The following is an 18,538-nucleotide window of genomic DNA, read 5'->3' on the forward strand; positions in this document are numbered from 1 at the left end:
GCCTTCATAGACCTCTTTCTATTGAGATTAGGGCCCCATGAAGAGGAGGCCCAGCCTCACTCATAGTCTGAGGTTATCTGTTTCAAACTTCACAGAACTGTACCTCTGTTTTGGCTCGCATTCACTTTTTTTCTTATTTTGTAAATGTTGCTGTCCAATAGCAATTTCTGGAGCGCTACATTCTTATTAATAGAGTTTAAGAAGATATATATTGTTCGTTTTAATATGAATAATTATAATTAGTAATGAAAAAACCATATACATGGAGCTTTGACTCTAGTGGGTCTCTAATCAGCAATCAAGTTTACTAGGAATTTTAGAGGTGATTTGATACGAAAATCACAAGCCTAATGATCTTACACTGTTGATTAATATACAAATAAGTGTGTGTATGTGTTGGTGTGCCTTTTATTTATTTAGTCGCCTGTTGCTGGTTTTTGTAATCCCTGTGCAGCTGCCCATGCCAGTCGGCTGGAAGGGGATTAGGTGGAAACCTTCAACCAACCCTCACACAACATTTGTATAACATTAAGTCAATGGCCAGCTTGGCAGACAAAAGCCTCAAGTCACAGGCTGTGGAGGGAATTATCTAGTTAATATAGGTCGGGAGCTCTTACACATACCCTGAAAAACAAATGCTACATTAATCAGTTAATCAGTGCCACACACCATTGGTTTTGCCCTTCCTTGACTTATTGCATTTTGAACTTGAGACTGAATTTTTACCCACATGTTGAGAGTAATTTTTCTTCCAAGTACTCAAAGTGCTAGTTTATCAGCACTCAGACACAGACCCTTCATGACTGGAACATCTCAGTGGGCATGAGTAGCTATGGTAGTAGTAAAGCTGCTCTTTGTGTAAATGTAGAGGGAGGACTCTCGGTGGAGCCATATATTACGTCTTCCTATTTGTGCTTTTTGTTTTGTCCCAGTGGGGCCCCCTGATGAAAGACAATGAGTGTTGGGATGCTTTAAATTACGACATATCTCTGTTATGCTAATCTCAGCCTGTTAAGGGGATTATATACGACTAAATGACTTGGACTACACCCGTATGCACATTGAGTCATGAGCGTGATTTTATCAGATTCTGTGAATCAAGAGTTCTGTGGGAAAGAAGTGGTTTTGTGAACCTGATATTCAAGCATAACACCAAGATTAGCCAGAATAATGGTGAGATTTTGATGATGTTATATGTGACGAGTCTAGACTGGTTGTACAAAGTACATGCAGGTGTTCTTGATTGTGTTGTGAAAGAGAAAACAACTGAAATGTCACAGTAGCTGAATAAACTGTATTTTGTTCTTTTGAGAGTAAAAGTTCTATTTTTTAAGGATCTACACACCCAGAGTTAGAAGAAGAGTGCAGTGATTTCACTTTTTTGTTCACAGTACTGGTAAAACATGTACTATAATATAGTTAATTATATTATTTTATTTTCACAGAATATGTTGCTACTTTAAATGTTTTCAATGGAAAAGGGTTGTTTTATCAGATTTGAGTATAAATTTCATTTTAGTAATGAATTGCCTGAGAAAAAGTCAAAATCTCTTCAATAGAGTTCCACTTGAAATGATGTGGTCTCACAAGGCTACAAAATTTAATTTGTTCTCAGTCTTAGTTGCAAACAATGTCCTTTATTAAAATTTTCAAGTAAGGTTAGGATGTTTTGAAACAAGCATGCGTCTGAGAGGATGTGTAGTGGTTAATGGAATGGTTGCATTTATTACGGGTGTGTCACATCCCACACAAATCCAACATTTGACTACAACAGAGCACTGGAATGTGAACCTGCAGCCTTTTGAACAACAAAACAAAAAACGCAGATTTCCATGACGCAGGTTTCTGCACCAGAATGAGACTGAAATGTCTGAAATGTGTGGTGTAACTTATAATTTGTAAAGACGTTTTAGCCCTGTTTCTGTTCTTGTATTTGAAATTACTTTTTCATTAATTCTATGTATATGCGGGACTTCAGCAGTACTTGTATGCCTTGTAAGATTTGAATGCGACAAACTGTCATTTTCCAAGTCGTGTTTACTTCGTTCTTAATTCTGACTAGTGTTGTAAATCCTTCTGAAGGACTGGATTTTTGTGGCTTGCAATAACTTGCAGCTTTCACTCGCTCCCACACTTACTGTCATGACAGTTGTGAAGGGTATCCATGGTAAATGGGCGGTCTTATGTGAACTCGGTCTTGAACACACATGCCTGATAATTCATGTGACCTTAGACTAGAAAGGGACAAAAACAGCTCAGCACAGTCAGACCATAAAACAGTTTCACATGAATAATGTTATCGTTTCATTTTCAGTCAGAAAATGGTTGGCTTTCTCTGTAGCACATTTGTTCTTTCAAAATGACTTAATTGTTTGACCTTTTGTAGTTTATTGAAAGGCTAACATATTGGGCAGGTCATTTTATATCCCTGTTTGGTTATTTGGCTTGATCACTAAACATCTATGTTTATTGTTTTTGCTCTCCCTTTTGGAAGTTTCTAAATCTGCAGCAGAAATTGTGAATATAATGTAATATGAATATAAAATGCATAAATCTTCTACATATAGATGTATGGCAAATGCTTCTATAGTATAATTATCTATATAATATTGTTCATTATAGAAAATAATAATGCATAATATTCTAAAATATTATTTATATTAAAATTATAAATATATTTGTAATGCTATGAAATAATAATAGTAAATATAATAACAATATATATTTATTAAACAATTAGTTATTAATTATATAAATAATTCTATCAAATTATTTTGTGTGTGTGTGTGTAGAAATTGTATGTCATTTTAGTTTAAAATATTCATAGTTATTTGCTTGTGATTTCATTTTAATAATTCAGTTTATAAAAATTAGTATTATTTATTAGCATCATGTATGTATTACATTGTATATGGACCATCTTAGATAAGTCAATAAATAAATTAAGTATCACTAATGATGTTGGAAATTCACTGGAGCTTGATGCACATCAAATAAAATGGGCGCCCACCTGCTCCCCTGGTACACCTGAACAAAGACTCCCACTTTAAACAGAAACAGATTAAGACTGCTGAAAGGCAAAGAAGCCTTGGCATTGAGAGATCCTCAAGATCTTGATGGAATTCAGGCTCAATGAGGTGGGGCTAAGCCCCAAGTCACTCCAAAAACATGGAGTAGTGCTCCCAAAATGAGAGTGTCAGTGCAGTGTGTAACAGCATCAAAACTCCAGCTCCAGGCTTTAGTGCATGAGTAACTGTCTCTGTGCTTGCTCAGTTGTCTGTAATGGTGCAGGTTCCCATGCATTCAGGTGGTAATGCAGGGACAGAATGGAGTTTGTGTCTTCTAGAGAGAGCCTTCCCTGTTGATACAGTGGGACAGAGCGATTCTACTCTGCCTAAGAGGAATGCACTGCCTGTGACCTTTGGTGTGTGTGGTAGTGAAGATGAGGAGTTTGGGGGGTAACAGGTGAGTGACGTCTTAGAGGCCCTGTTCTTCTTTTAGCGCTGCTGAGTCGCCGACACAAACAAGCCTGAAGAGTCTTTTCTGCATAGATGAATTGAAATGTTCTGTATGAAATGCAAATCAGTGTCAGGTTCATGGATTAGGGTGTTTTTGAGAGGAAGTGTTGTTTGGCTGTGTACACTTGTGTGTGAGCATCATCTTGTTTAATTGTCCATGGTTGTACTAAGGTCTTTTCAGATTCAAGAGTAGTAGTTTATGGAGCAAGAACATTGGTAGATTTATGATTATTTTTTATTTGTTCCTGAGCCTTATTTTAACCATAAAATAATTTATTGAAGCTTCATATACAGTAATATATACAGTGGTGACCAAATTTATTAGAACACTAGTATTTTCACCAGCTAAAAAAATGGTTTAAATGCAAAGGATGGACACACCAAATGCTGATTTAATTTAGTTAATAGAAGTTAATTGAAAAAGAAAAACTAGTTATGGCATTATTTTTGACAGCATCCTCATTTTACAGCAAGTGCCTAAAACTTTTAACAGTACTGCAGTTTTGCAGGTATGTTTCTTGAAGCATCTTGGAGATGTTGCCTGAGTTTTTCTGGATTTAGTCTGTCTCAGTTTGTTCTGTTTCTTCATGTCATTCCAGACAGACTGGATGATGATCAGATCTCTGGCTGTTTTCAGACTCTTTGTGCAAACAAAAATCTTACTGGATTATTACAATTAATGGTTAAATGAATGTTTGGACATGTAAACAGATATTTCCTACTGACACACTACAGCAAAAGATAGAAATAACTGACTTAAAACCATTTTTTAGCTGCTGAAAATACTAGTGTTCTAATAATTTTGGCAACCACTGTATTATTTGCTGTATCATATAAAATTAGGTAATATTGTGAATGTCAAAATAATTTTAACAGTTTAAAGCTATGACAGCTGATAGTTGCTGCTTTCAAATGGAAAATGGAAAAAATATTGACACAAACATCAAATGTCATAAAACATTTGGAAAAGTATTTTTTAACTATATTGCTATTGAATTAAAAGTCTTGTACAAGCACTATACAATAATCTTTATTGATCAATTTAATGCATTCTTGCTGAATATAATGATTAATTTCTTTAAAAAATTAGTGACTCAACTTTTTAACAAGATTTTTATATATTTAAAATTCAAGCTTTAAATTAAAATTAAAAGTTTTGATTTGCTTCTATTGTCCTCATTTGTAAGTCGCTTTGGATAAAAGCGTCTGCTAAATGACTAAATGTAAATGTATTGTCACCATTTTGTGCACTATTTTTTATGTGTTTAAAAAGTAATTTAATTTGGAATTTATGTTGGGAAGCTAGTTCAAAATTGTTTAGGGTACAGTGTTTTCATGACTTAAAAAAAAAAAAAAATTTTGGCCATCCTTGGGTTTGCTATTGTGGGAACTATGTGAGCAACACACAGAACACATTGGCTGGAGCACGACCCTGGACGCAGACATAATGTCACAATCAATTCAATTATGTCCACAGAGACAGAAAGAGAAGCCATTGTGTATGCGTGTGTGCCTAGTCGAGATTACCCTCTCTGCCATTCATCAGACCATGGCACATGTACAGATGAGCGCAGGAACACAGAGTTTAAACAGTTGAAATTAAACAGTTCTAGCGCAGCACAGCTTCAGATCTGTGCAACACTCAATCTTTTTTCAGCTCTCTGTTTCGGTTTCTCTCCAACTCCCTGTTTCACACATTGACACATATTTTCACCTCCGCACTTTTAATCTTTCCTTGTAAATCACCAAACACCCACAGACCTGATTCATCTTGAGTTTTGGTTTCATTTATATGAAACCATGAACTACAAACATTAAAGGTGTCTGAGTAAATTAAAGAGTTTAAATCCATAGAGGTCATTTTTCAGTATGACAAAGAATCAAATCAGAAACTTCCCCGGATCAAATTTTGGAATAAAGAATATTTATGACACTCAAACAGGTATATCCTTTACAATTGTTTTGATAGAGGGAAACAAGGTATTTTCTATTTTAAGCATTATTTCTGCTTCAGATATTGTTCCTTAAATGAAATAAGTATTGGCTGTGGGGTCATTACCACCATTTTTCTATGCCTGATTCTTAGATTCAGTTTTGAAAATAAAGTCTTTTATTGAAACGCTTTCGTTTTAGACTGAGCTCACTGTTAAGTTTCATGGATGAGCTGAAACTCTTGAGACCATGTGAATGAATGAATGTATTGTGAGAGAACTGCTCTTTGAAGATTATTTTGTTCAGGACAATGAATACGCTGGGCCTGTTATTAGATGTGGGTCACAACAGATTGTGTTATAATGGTAATGTGTGTCTATGTACCATGTACTGTATGTGAAGTAGAACAATTAGTACATGGATGAATGATGCTGCAGAGATCAAACTTTTTCCTCTCTCATCAGTATGGACCACACATGTTAGTTTGAGGGTAGCTATAAATGACCTCCGGTTTTGCTTATTTACTTGTTGCCAACAGGTTTGACCATACAGAAGCCTAGAGCTATAGAGTGGATGCCAAAAGTAACATTATTAGTAGTTATTAATTATTTTTAGGTAGTTAATTAATAATAATGGTTTAAAGTTTGTATTGTGCATTATCCATTGCATGATTGCTTTCAGTATTATCATTGTTGCTTATTAAGTATTAATACACAGTTGCCCTGTCTCAGAACAGAGGCTCTGAAGATCTCATTTATGAACAGCTTCTGTTTTGCTGTAACATTTCAGAGGTCAAATGTGCAATGGAATTACAAGGCTTTATGAATTATCAGTCTTTACCGAATCAGCAACATTAAAGATTTATTATAGTGTGATGTCAGTGTGTGAGTCACCACATCAGATGGCTAAGACGTCTTAAGCCAGAAACAAGCTAAATTAATCTCTTGGTCCCATTTTGACTATAAACCAAAACTGAAACTCTGAAACCCCCCACACACAGAGACATGCATCACGATTATAAACCCTTACATATGCACCAATATCTTTGCGTCTTTCCCTTATTTTGAAACTTGTTGGCGTTTTCTATTATAGCCATCACGGATTTAGCCAAATCCCAGCCCCACCTCAGATGCTCCCCCCTGCCTCCTGAGAGGGTCCATGTCTCACTGCATGCTTTGACAGTCTTTTGTACGTTCATGAAGCACCATTTCAGGCAGCATTGTGGAGAGGCATCCATGCGTGAGAGCAGATCTCCCTCCCTCCCACACTCTCCTCCTCGAGTGCCAGTTCTGACCGAAGAGATCAAAGAGTAGTCAAACTAAACTCCAAACCATGACATCCTCTGGACAGCCAATGGCAACACGCAGGGAAAACTCCCTTCTCTTTCCCATCCTACTGGCAGCTTAATTCATGTTTCCCATGTTGTTCCTCATGTTTTATAAATGAGCGTAATCCGTTTAGACTGGTGTGAAATCTTTTATTATGTCTGTACTGGCAGGATCAAAGTCAAATGGTGGGATGGATCTATCTATCTATCGTTCTATCTATCATTCCATCTATCTATCGTTCGTTCTATCATTTTTCACTTCTTCACTGAATGTCACTTCACATTTGTTCTATCTATCCATCTATCGTTCTATTGTTCTGTTGTTCTTTCTTTTGTTCTATCGATCGCTCGTTCTATCATTCTATCTGTCTGTATTTGTATTTTGTTCGTTCGTTGGTTCTATTGTTCATTAGTTTGTTCATTTTATCTGTCATTTGTTCATTCATTCTGTCTTTCGTTTATTTGGTTGTTTTGTCATATGTTCTGTCAGTTTGTCTGTTTATGTATCGATCTATCTATTTGCCTGTCTGTCTTATGTTTGTTTGTTTGTTCTTTCCATCCATCCATCCATCGTTTTTTAGTTCTTTCATTCATTCTTTTAGTCTGTCATTTTCTCTTGCTCTGTATATTGTTCTTTCTGTCTATATATTTAATTCTTTGTCTATCTCTGTATCATTCTATCTGTCTGTATATATCTTGCACTTGCATATCTATCATTCTGTCCATCATTCTACCTAACTATGTATATTCTATATATCTATCATTATATCTAATTTTGTTGTTTTATCTAGAGGTAAAGGAATGATCTGAAAAGTGTGATGGACACATTTTAAAACTGCCAGGCTTATGAATAACTATTTGCCAGTTTTTGCCCAGTAATAACTGATTTGCTGAATTTTGAAGACTGCAGCAGCCACAAAGTTGTTTTATATAGCAATAAACAACTTTTTGTATATGCTAATGTTTTTTCTCACCGTGTTTTAGCAAAAACAATAGTGATAGTGTCGGAGAAAGTTGTAAGTTGTTTTGTGGTTGACAAGCACACTTTTTCATTCTTTCTCATTAGAGATGACCCTGCTTGCGTCCCAGCCTAAGTCTCTAGAATCATCCCCGGCGTCAGCGACCACCACTGAAGACCCTGAACAAAGGATGCTGGAGAAAAGGTCAAAGGTCATCGAGGAGCTTCTGCAGACAGAACATGACTACATCAAGGATCTTCAGATGTGTGTGCAGGAGGTCATTCAACCTCTGCAGATGAAACAGGCAAGAAACCTTCAACAAGCCTGAATTATGTATTTATGTTATGAGATCCATTCAAACCCTCATCTTAAATATCCACATGTTCTGTAGGTCCAGAGTATTGATTTTGATGGTCTCTTTGGAAACATCAGCTCTGTAATTGACCTTTCCCGTCGACTCTACAAGACCCTTCAGGATACTGACTCAATAGGTTGGAGCAAAAATATCCCTGAACTCACATTATAGATTCAGATAAGTATCCATATTGCTGTTTTACCATTTTCATTTTGATTCGTCCAGGGCAAGTGTTCCTGGACTACAAAGGTGAATTGGAGGAGGTTTACAAGATCTATTGCCAAAATCATGACGACGCCATCTCTTTACTGGAGACCTATGAAAAGGATGAGAACATCCAGAAGCACGTATTGGAATGTCTTGAGAAGCTCAGGTAATTTTCACTGCTGTTTTTCATGAATCAGACACCTTCAGCTCATTGCATGGTGTGGTTACCACTACCAACGCATGTCCAGATCCAGTTAAGCATGCCAGTCATGATATGTAACCATGTGTAACTGTATGAGAAGAAGTTGAGTAAGACACTAATTGTGTGTTATTTAACGTTACACATGATCTTCTACTTTGACTCATCTGATTGGACATACTGTAGAATGACTAAAGACATGTGTGGCATTCCAAAACAGGAAACATCTTTGCCCTTCTCATTGTCTGGTTCTGAAGGTTTACTTATGATATTATACTATAGCCTGATTAATATGCCAGATGCCACAAAGAGCACTTGGTGTAAGAGAAATGGGATGTTCCCTGTTTTATATAAAAGTACACTATTGTTCAAAATTTAGGGTCTGTGATCTTTTTTTTTTTTTTTTTGCTTTTACAAAAAAAGAAAGAACTGTTTCAAAGAAATGCTATTCTTTTGAACGTTCTGCTGATTAAAGGATCCTGAAAAAAAATGATTATGGTGTCCACAAATATACTAACCAGCTTTTTTCAACATTAATAGTATTAATAAATATTATTGAGCACTAAATCAGCATATGAGAATTATTTCTGAAGGTTCATGTGACACTGAAGACTGGAATAATAGCTACTGAAAATTCAGCTTTGCCATCACAGGAATCAGTTTTTAAAATATAATTAAAACAATTGTTTTCAATTGTAATATTTCACAATATTACTGTTTTTACGGTATTTATAATCAAATAAATACAGCCTTGCTGAGCATAACAGACTTCTTTTAAAAACATTGAAAAATTTGACCGACCCCAAACTTTTCAATGGTAGTCTATTTACATAACAATGAAGCTTTGTCTTTCAGTTTTCAGATCATTGTTATTGTGGATTAGTAATACATGGCGGGATATGAATGCGCCTCACCTAGTTTCACCACTTTGTTGGTTTCACTGTTTCATCAATCATTTCCGTGTTATATCTTAGGCTTTATTTGAACTTAAACACAGTTTGCCTGTGGCAACCACATTTCTTGACTAGTTTCTTATTGCAAACATTTATACTGCCATCTATGTCTTTTAAGCTAAGTCACTTCCTGTTAGTACAGACTTTAGTTTGTTCTTGATATTTGCTTTAGTACTTTACCAGATCAAGCAAAGAATACAAGGAAATATTTAGCAAATTTTCCCAGAAGTTCCAGAAATGTTTTTAGTAGGGAGTGGGAACATGGAGCTGTTTGTCCCGAGTATCGAGACATTTGCGAAATGAAAGTGCACTTTGCCAAGTCTACGGCTTAGCTTTATACCAAATGACTCTGACTGGCATTTCATTTTGGGTCTCAGTGGGAGATCAGAGAGGGGCCAGTGGAGGCCTCACAGAGGCTTACTACTCGCCTAAAGCGGGTCACCCATGGCATGAGTTGCCCCAGCAATGGTCAGCTTAATAAACAAGTGCACAAATAGTTTTGCGTTTGTCATCTTGCCCTTTTACCTGCTGCATTCATGTTCATTGCAGCATAATGGCAAGACATGACTTTTATTTTTAAAAATAAGCTATGTGAAACAAGGACATTATATGTGATAAGCTCATTAGCTTCTTTCTAATAAGAGACAGAGGTGGTTTAACCTGACACTGTGTATTTTGTTCCCTTTCTTTCCTCTCTCTTCTTCTTCCTCTCCCCTGACAGAGGGATATACCGTGAGTGGTAAGTTTAACGCAACTCTACAGCAACTGCATGTGAAGTGCCTGACAGCATGCTGAACGTTTTATTAACCTGCGCAAGCCTTTTCTCCTTCTGTTCATGTGTGACCAGGGGGCCTTGTTTGCTCTGTGTGTGTGCTGTGTGTTTTGTGATCATTTTTTGTCAATTCTGAGTCATATTCTGACTTAAATTTGCACAAATCAGTAGGGATAGGTATTGAACGAGATTTCCTATGATTTATTTGCGTATTAAAGGGCGGTCGTGGCCTAATGGATAGAGAGTTGGACTTGTAACCCGAAGGTTGTGGGTTCGAGTCTCTGGTCTGGCAGGGATTGTAGGTGGGGGAGTGAATAACCAACACTCTCTCCACCCTCAATACCACGACTGAGGTGAGACCCTTGAGCAAGGCACCGAACCCCAAACTGCTCGCCGGGCGCCGCTGCATTGGCTGCCCACTGCTCCGGGTGTATGTTCACTACTGATTGTTGTTTTGAATTATTTATTAAAAGAACCAGTTCACAAGTAATTTGATGTCTGAAACTTTGTATTTTAAGAATTCGTTTATTTGCCTCTTTATGATGAATCCTTTGTTTTATTATTGCTTTTTAAGTCACTTTGGATAAAAGCATCTGCTAAATTAATAAATGTAAATTAAAAAAAAATAAAAAATCTGTAAATTTGACCACATTGGTAGTAGTGTATGTTTTTGATTCACTTAAAAGAACCAGTTCATGAGAGTCATTTGTTTGTGAATCAGACTATGCTAGTCGGTTGTATGTATAAATAAAACAAATCGTTCAAATGAAGGTCGCGATTAAGATATTTTATAATTTAAATTTTTTTACCCAGCCCTACAGATTGCAAGTTGTGCAAAACAATTTTTAATCAGAATATGATCCCAGTGGGAAAATTGGCTCATATTTTAAACTGTTGTGTTTTTTTTGTTTTTCTGGCAGCTGATTTAATGCTTTGTGGTGGCATGTGAAACCGTTATTAACACAATCTCTGAGCTCATGATGTGGTACTTAAAGCAACATAACAGCAGTGTTATTTGTCCAAGGGCAAAAAAAAAAAGAAAAAAGTCATTTAAGCATACTCTAATTGCTACATGATGTTTAATCCAGATTCATTAGTTTTGAAATATCCTATTCTGCAACATCCAAATCATGCTTTTGCTCTGGATTTGAATGTCATCTGTTTTCATCCCATCAGTCAGAAAGTGTGCACTCTCTGTTAGAATGTCTTAGTAGCCTACTGTGTCTAATGTAAACCTTTTTAAAGTGGTTGACAGAGACCAGTGGATAACTGATGGATGAAAGCAATGTGTGTTCAGTGACCCCAGTCTGCTGTCAGAGGAGGGTGAAGAATGTTACCTTGATGAGCGTCTAAATCTCTTTTTCACTTTCTCCCTCTCACCCTTTTGTTCTGTCACAGGGGAAAGACAAACTACATTAATCTGGGTTCCTTCTTGATAAAGCCGGTGCAGAGAGTGATGCGTTACCCCTTGCTCCTGATGGAGCTGCTTAACACTACTCCTGAGTCACACCACGACAGGAAGAAGCTTGCCGAGGCAGTGAAAGCCATTAAAGAGATCAACGTCAATATCAACGAATATAAACGGAGAAAGGATCTTGGTATGTGACAGTGTTTATCATCTATCTGTCTATTTTTCTATCTGTCTGTGGGATGCTGTCTGGCTGTGAGTGTGATCCATAACTCAACAGCACCATCTTTTGTCTACAGTGGTGAAGTACCGCAAAGGCGATGAAGACAGACTCATCGACAAGATCTCAAAGCTGAGTATGCACTCCATCATCAAGAAGTCTAACAGAGTGAGCAGCCAGTTAAAGCACCTGACTGGGATCTCACTTCAGGTACATTGGCACTGCTGTTAATGACACCATAATTTCTTGACTGAGAAATTCAGTTGAATTGGTGTTAACCAAACTGCTCTTCATTCCTCCTTAGATCAAAGATGGAGCTTTTGATGAAGCAGAGAAAAGATTCAGACTCCAAGAGCGACTAATCAAATCCTTCATCAGGGACATCTCCCTTTATCTGCAGCATATAAGGGTACTGAAATGATTTCAGCCTAAGTTCTTTACAAATCTTTCCATATGCTTCCATTCATGTTGTTAGTTTTTTTTACAATGGCCCAGTAGTGCACAACACAAAAAAATCTCCACAATACAATGGAAACAAGCTGCAACACAACAAAATCTTCTCAACACAACAGAAACAAGCCACAGCACAACGGAAACAAGCCGCAACACAACAAAATTAGCACAACACAAAAGAAATAAGTCACAAAACAACTAAATTAGCACAATATATATAACGGAAACAAGCCGCAGCAACAAAATTAGTCCTATGTGTTGTGTTGTGGAGATTTAATTGTATTGTGTACTACTGATGATCAAATTAACTTTTTGATTCAGTACATGAAGTAATTTTGCCTGACCTATTTTGTATCCGATAGGAGTCAGCCTCAGTAAAGGTGCTGGCCGCCATCAGTTTCTGTGACATATACACAGAACGGCAACAGCATATGGACCCTGAACGTTTTCAAAGAGCGCATCGATGCATCAGTGACAAACAGTTCACAGAGTTTGTGAGTACCAAAATTACCTCACATTACCGTTCAGAGTGAAAAACTTATTAAAAGGACCCAAAAATGGAAATTGTGTCATTAATTACTCACCCTCAAGCCGTTCCAAACCTGTAAGATCTTCGTTCATCTTCAGAACGCAAATTAAGATATTTTCAATGAAATCTGAGAGTTTTCTGACACTGCATAGACAGCAATGGACCTACCACTTTCAAGGCCCAGAAACGTAGTAAAAACATCATTAAAATAGTCCATGTGACATCTGTGGTTCAACCATACATACATTTTGATTGGTTTTTCTAGTAGTTATTTCACTTATTGTATTTTTTAACCATTCAGTATTAATTTGAATTAAGCACATGATATTGACATGAACTATGACTCAAATTTTTCTAAATGCATGTCTTCATGTCTTTCTTCGAGCAGAAGGAGAGGACAGAAGCCCTAGTCATCACTCCTCTCACCCAGATGCTCAATATGTTTGCCGGTCCCCACAAACTGATCCAGAAACGTAGAGACAAGCTGCTGGACTATGACAACTGTAAGGAGCGTGCAGAGAGGCTGAAGGACAAACGCGTGCAGGAGGAGCTGCAGACGGCGAGAAATAACTACGAAGCTCTGAACGCCCAGCTGCTGGATGAGCTGCCCAAGTTCCACCAGGTAGCCGAAGATCTGTTCACCAGCTGCGTGAGGGGCTTCACCCAGGCCCAGAGAGATTTCATTGCACTCACGCTTGTAGAGCTCACTCCACTGCTGCAGGTGAAGACATAGCTTTATCGTGCTCTGTAATATTCCTGTGAGGTCTTCGGCCTTCTTAATTCTTTTAATCTTAATGTTATGTACATCTCTATAATCTTATTTACATCTCTCTAGCTGTCTGGTTTGGGTGGTACAGAAGGAAATCTGGTGTCCTTGTTCCAAGAGGAGCACACTCGTGTGTTGGATTTACTTCAGAGCTTCAGTTTCTTTCCTGATAATCTTCCTACAACAACTGTACGCAAGCCTTTTGACAAGAAGACTCTGGAGAAACAGAACTCAAAGAAACAACAAGGCCCTGTGAGTTTTCCTAATGCAGCCTGATCCAAAACAAACAGATCTTCTTAACAGTCTTATCTAAAACTGTAAAAAATCGTTTTCATTAATTGAAGTAAAGCTAAAAAAATAAAATTGAAGTATTAGATGAAAACTAGAACGAAGATTAGAAATATTGCCTTGGCAACTAACTGGAATAAAATAAGTTTAAGCTGAAGTACTAAAATGACTAAAACTGAAATAAAAAATAAATTATAAAAACAAAGCTAAATAAAATATTTAAAAAATGACAACTAATTTAAATAATGCTAAAATAAAATATAAATATTAGATGAAAAACCTAAGCTTATAAAAACTTAAACATAAAATAGAAATATCGCCTTGGCAACTAATTGAAATAAAATAAGTTTACGCTTAAGTACTAAAATGACAATACATGTTAGATGAAAAACACAAGCTTAAAAAATGTAAATGAAAATTAGAAATATTTCCTTGGCAGCTAATTGAAATAATATAAGTTTAGCTTAAAGTACTAAATTACTAAAATGGAAATAAAAATAAATTAATATAATATATAAATATAAAACAAAACACACTAAAAACTATAAAAGCACATAAAATTGTTAAAACGAAAACAAGTTAAAATGAAAACTGAAAATATAAAAATAAAAGGTAATTCAAAATATTTCTTTGCAATAACGTTAATTAGTTTTAAATCTCCTTAATCTTAAACAGTCAAGATTAAAAACCGCTTAAACCAAGGTGGATAGCTGATCAGGCCAGTTTTTAAGCTGTTTTGGACTCTTTGCAACTAGTCAGTCAGAAACCCAGACTATCAAGTCACTGTAGGCTGATTTAAACTGATGTTTTTCAGCAGCACAGTCAACTATGGTGATTAAAGACAGATTTCTGTCCATTATTCATTTCCCTCTTTTTCTGTTTCTCCTTTCTGTCTGATTTTGCAGCTAAACTGTGTGCTACAGACGGATGAGCACCGAGCGGGGCTTCTGGCAAAATACGGCCCAGAGAAACTCTTCCAAGCTGAAAGAAATTTTAACGCAGCACAGGACTTGGACGTGTCCGTACTGGAGGGAGACATAGTGGGTGTCATCAAGCAGCAAGACCCCATGGGCAGCCAGAACCGCTGGCTAATAGACAATGGAGGTTTGTATCGCATTATCTGTGTGTGATACATGTGTCAGCATTTCCTAAAATACATTTGGCTTAAACACCCTCTTTTTTTGTATTTTCTTTAGTTACAAAGGGCTTTGTGTATAGCTCCTTCTTAAAGCCCTACAATCCACGCAGGAGTCAATCGGATGTTTCCATTGAGAGCCAATCATCAAATGAGTCCGGCTACGGTGGCTCCTCTCCCATGTTCTCACGGCAGAATAGTAACAGCACTCTGACTTTCAACCAGGAGACATCGACTGTCAGCTTCTCAACGGCGATGCCTCCACACACTCGCACAAGTCAAGAGACCGCTCCGAGAAAAAACAGAGAGGCTTCTTCAGCCAACTACTCTTCCACCAGTCAGAGGGATTCCCTCGACCCCACCTGCAGAAACTCTCCCAATAATAAAGAACTGCCTGAGACAGCCAGTCGAAATGACAGGGAACACTCAGAACCCTCCTACCCTAATTCCACCAATCACAGAGACTCTTTAGACCCCGATATAATCACTCCTACCAATCACAGAGACCCTTCAGACTTCTCTGAGACAGATTCTTGTCCCTCCAGTAAGAACTCCAGTTATGACTTGAAGTACCACGACTCACGTTACAGCTCACAGCAGAGACCAAATGGAGACCATTCGGTACAGCAGAGAAGACCACAGTACAGTCCTGAGGAGTATATAGATCCAGAACCTGAACCTGAACCTGAGATAGATGGACACCAGGTATGTGGTGAATTAAATCAGAATTCAGTGATTGCATACTTTAAACACTAAATGGTATTCACAACCCATTTTACTTCTAAAATGTGACAAATTTTTTTGTGAAACAAATGAGAGTATGACATGTTAATTAACAATTTTGTATACACGTGTAAAAAAAATTATTTAAATAATTAAAATGCAATTACAAAATGAAATATAATTTGTATTAAATAATGTATAATAAAACAATTAAACTGTATCACTCAACATCTTTGATTTACTCATATTAATAGGTTCGGTTTTGTCTTGTCATGTTGAAAATCTTCTCCTTATTAGTTATTATTTGTTAGAAGTTATTACACCATTTGATCTTAAAAAAATGACAAATTAATTCAACTGTATAGTAATTTGGAAATTAAATGATTTTAAATCATTTAATATAATTGTAAAAATAAATATGATTTGTAATGAGTATAATTTGTGTATAACAAAATAATTAAACCACATTATTTGATATATTTGTAGCAAATTAGCCAACAATACATTGTTTGGGTGAAAATGATTGATTTTTCTTTTATGCCAAAAATCATTAGGATATTATGTAAAGATCATGTTCCATGATATTTTGAAAATTTCCTACAGTAAACATATAAAAACTTAATTTTTGATTAGTAATATGCCTTTCTAAGAACTTAATTTGGACAACTTTAAAGGCGATTTTCTCAATATTTTGATTTGTTTGCAAATATTGTCCGCTCCTAACAAAAACCGTACATCAATGAAAGGCTTATTTATTCAGCTTTCAGGTGATCTAAATTTCAAAAATTGACCCTTATGGCTGGTTTAGTGGACCAGGGTCACATATATTATTAGGTTCAGTTTTGATTTCATGTTGACTTTGAAATATCAGGGAGCTGCCCTGATATTGATACACCCACCATGTTCATCAACAATAGTGTATATAATTTAATAATATTAATTATCATCATCGTAATATTAATATATAATAACTGAAGACGTTTTACTTGTCAATATTCATATTAATTTTTCTTCTTTATATGTTCTTTCAGATATATTACGCTCTTTACTCCTTCAGTGCACGGTGTGCAAATGAGCTCAGCATTTCAGCCAATCAGCAAGTCCGAATCCTTGAGTTCCAGGACTTGAATGGCAACCAGGAGTGGTGGCTGGGAGAGGCAGGAGGAAGAAGGGGTTACGTCCCATCCAACTACATCCGCAAATCTGAGTACACATGAGCTGCACATTTAAACAAGAACAATCCCCAACTACCCCAGACCACTACAGGCAAACTCATTACGGAGAGAACACTACAAAAGGACATTATTGTGCCTTAACTATAGAGGAGATGCACTGATGTGGTTAATCGGTCATTGCTACTGATGGAAAAAATAATACCCTCCATATTGACTACAGTCAATGAATGTAACTCCTGACTCCTAGTGGTCATAGAGGATGGTGCAGGTGGAATTTGAAAAAAAACAACTAGTTTGGACTGAGAGGCGCTTTGGTGTTGGATTCAATGATCTGACATGTTCTGCTGCTCTTGGATACTCCATTTATAGTGTTAGCGTTTAATTGCTCCGTAGAGAGCCTAGATTTCTTTTGATGTGTAAGAGTGAAGTGGAGGACTTGTATTGGGCATGTGCGATTCACACTGACGGGGTTGATATTCCAGGACTGTTCCATAAATTAGAGTGCAAGAGAGTGAATGAGTGTTTGTTTGTGTGGAGTGTTTTGAGATGTTGCCTCCTCCCTTCATCTGACAATCATAGTGTACCTAGAGAGAGAAAATAAAAGATTCCGCTGGGTTTCAGTGAATGCGAACAAAATATATATGAAGTGTTTGGATTTATTCCCCATTATGGTTCTCAGATGATAACATAGTTACCACTGGTGACCATATCATATTCCTAAAAATATGAATGAAATGCAAGACACTTTTTTTTTTTTTTTAAGGTACAGTGTTTTTTACCTTTTTACTTTTTGATAGCATTGTTTGCCACTTGCACTTGAATGCATTTACAAGTTAATACTGATGCTTTGAGCAGTTGTGAGTGAGTTCAAGGCACCTGTGAGATCATTTGATGTGATGCACCAACAGATGAACTCTGAATATTTATCTCTCATGCTGTATATACCGAGAATGAACTTCTGCACTCCAGTGTCAACTGATCCATTTCTCCTCTTTTAAATAAAAAAAAAAAAAAAGAAATCTGTTTGAGTGTTACGTCTAATAAGGTATGGCTGCACCAATTTGCAATTGTTTGGCAATACTGATTTTAACACAATGTCGACTTGTTCACTTATTTCAAATTTTGTTGTTTTGCTCTTGAATTATGCTTTTGAGAATACAGATCAGTTACACCCTTATAAGTACAAAATATATTTTTATCGTTGTAATAATATTTCAACATTTCCATTCAACATTATTGGATTTAAACTTTTTGAAAAAAAATTTAATGTATGACAGATGAAAGAAACATAAATACATAACTAAAACCTTAATATTACACATTACATAAGTTGAAGTATCCAATGTACTCTACAATTTTTCAGAATTAATTTGGGTATTTTTTTAAGTTTACGCACAAAAATAAAAGCTAATTATAGACCCCATGTATTTTGATAATACAATAAATGTAAAAAAAAAAAATTTCACTGTAGACAGTTGTTGTCCAAAACAGTAGAAAAGACATTTTTACATCAGTCTTATCAAGAGTAAACTCTGCTGGGTAATGATATATATATATATATATACACACACACACATTGGTCCACATTAACATTAAACCAGACTGTTAAACCTGTTTGT

At 36.3% G+C, this 18,538-nt stretch overlaps 1 protein-coding gene across 3 annotated transcripts in view; it reads left to right on the forward strand.

Moving 5' to 3' along the window:
* LOC306857790 (dynamin-binding protein-like) overlaps positions 1-17,915 on the forward strand; it is a 51,992-nt gene extending 34,077 nt beyond the window's left edge. For 2 of the 3 annotated variants that reach the window (XM_079397943.1, XM_079397945.1), the window contains 13 exons: positions 7,844-8,040; positions 8,128-8,227; positions 8,317-8,464; positions 10,172-10,189; positions 11,621-11,820; positions 11,930-12,060; positions 12,155-12,259; positions 12,666-12,797; positions 13,221-13,553; positions 13,668-13,850; positions 14,792-14,990; positions 15,083-15,726; positions 16,776-17,915. In XM_079397943.1, coding sequence (XP_079254069.1) covers positions 7,844-8,040; positions 8,128-8,227; positions 8,317-8,464; positions 10,172-10,189; positions 11,621-11,820; positions 11,930-12,060; positions 12,155-12,259; positions 12,666-12,797; positions 13,221-13,553; positions 13,668-13,850; positions 14,792-14,990; positions 15,083-15,726; positions 16,776-16,961 — 2,576 coding nt within the window. In that variant the 3' untranslated portion in view covers positions 16,962-17,915. The remainder of the gene's footprint in view (positions 1-7,843; positions 8,041-8,127; positions 8,228-8,316; positions 8,465-10,171; positions 10,190-11,620; positions 11,821-11,929; positions 12,061-12,154; positions 12,260-12,665; positions 12,798-13,220; positions 13,554-13,667; positions 13,851-14,791; positions 14,991-15,082; positions 15,727-16,775) is intronic. The other variant, XM_079397944.1, reaches the window with a different exon arrangement.
* Positions 17,916-18,538: the final 623 nt, after the last annotated feature.

Source organism: Barbus barbus (genome assembly GCF_936440315.1).
Source record: "Barbus barbus genome assembly, chromosome: 38".
NCBI classification, from domain to species: Eukaryota; Metazoa; Chordata; class Actinopteri; order Cypriniformes; family Cyprinidae; genus Barbus; species Barbus barbus.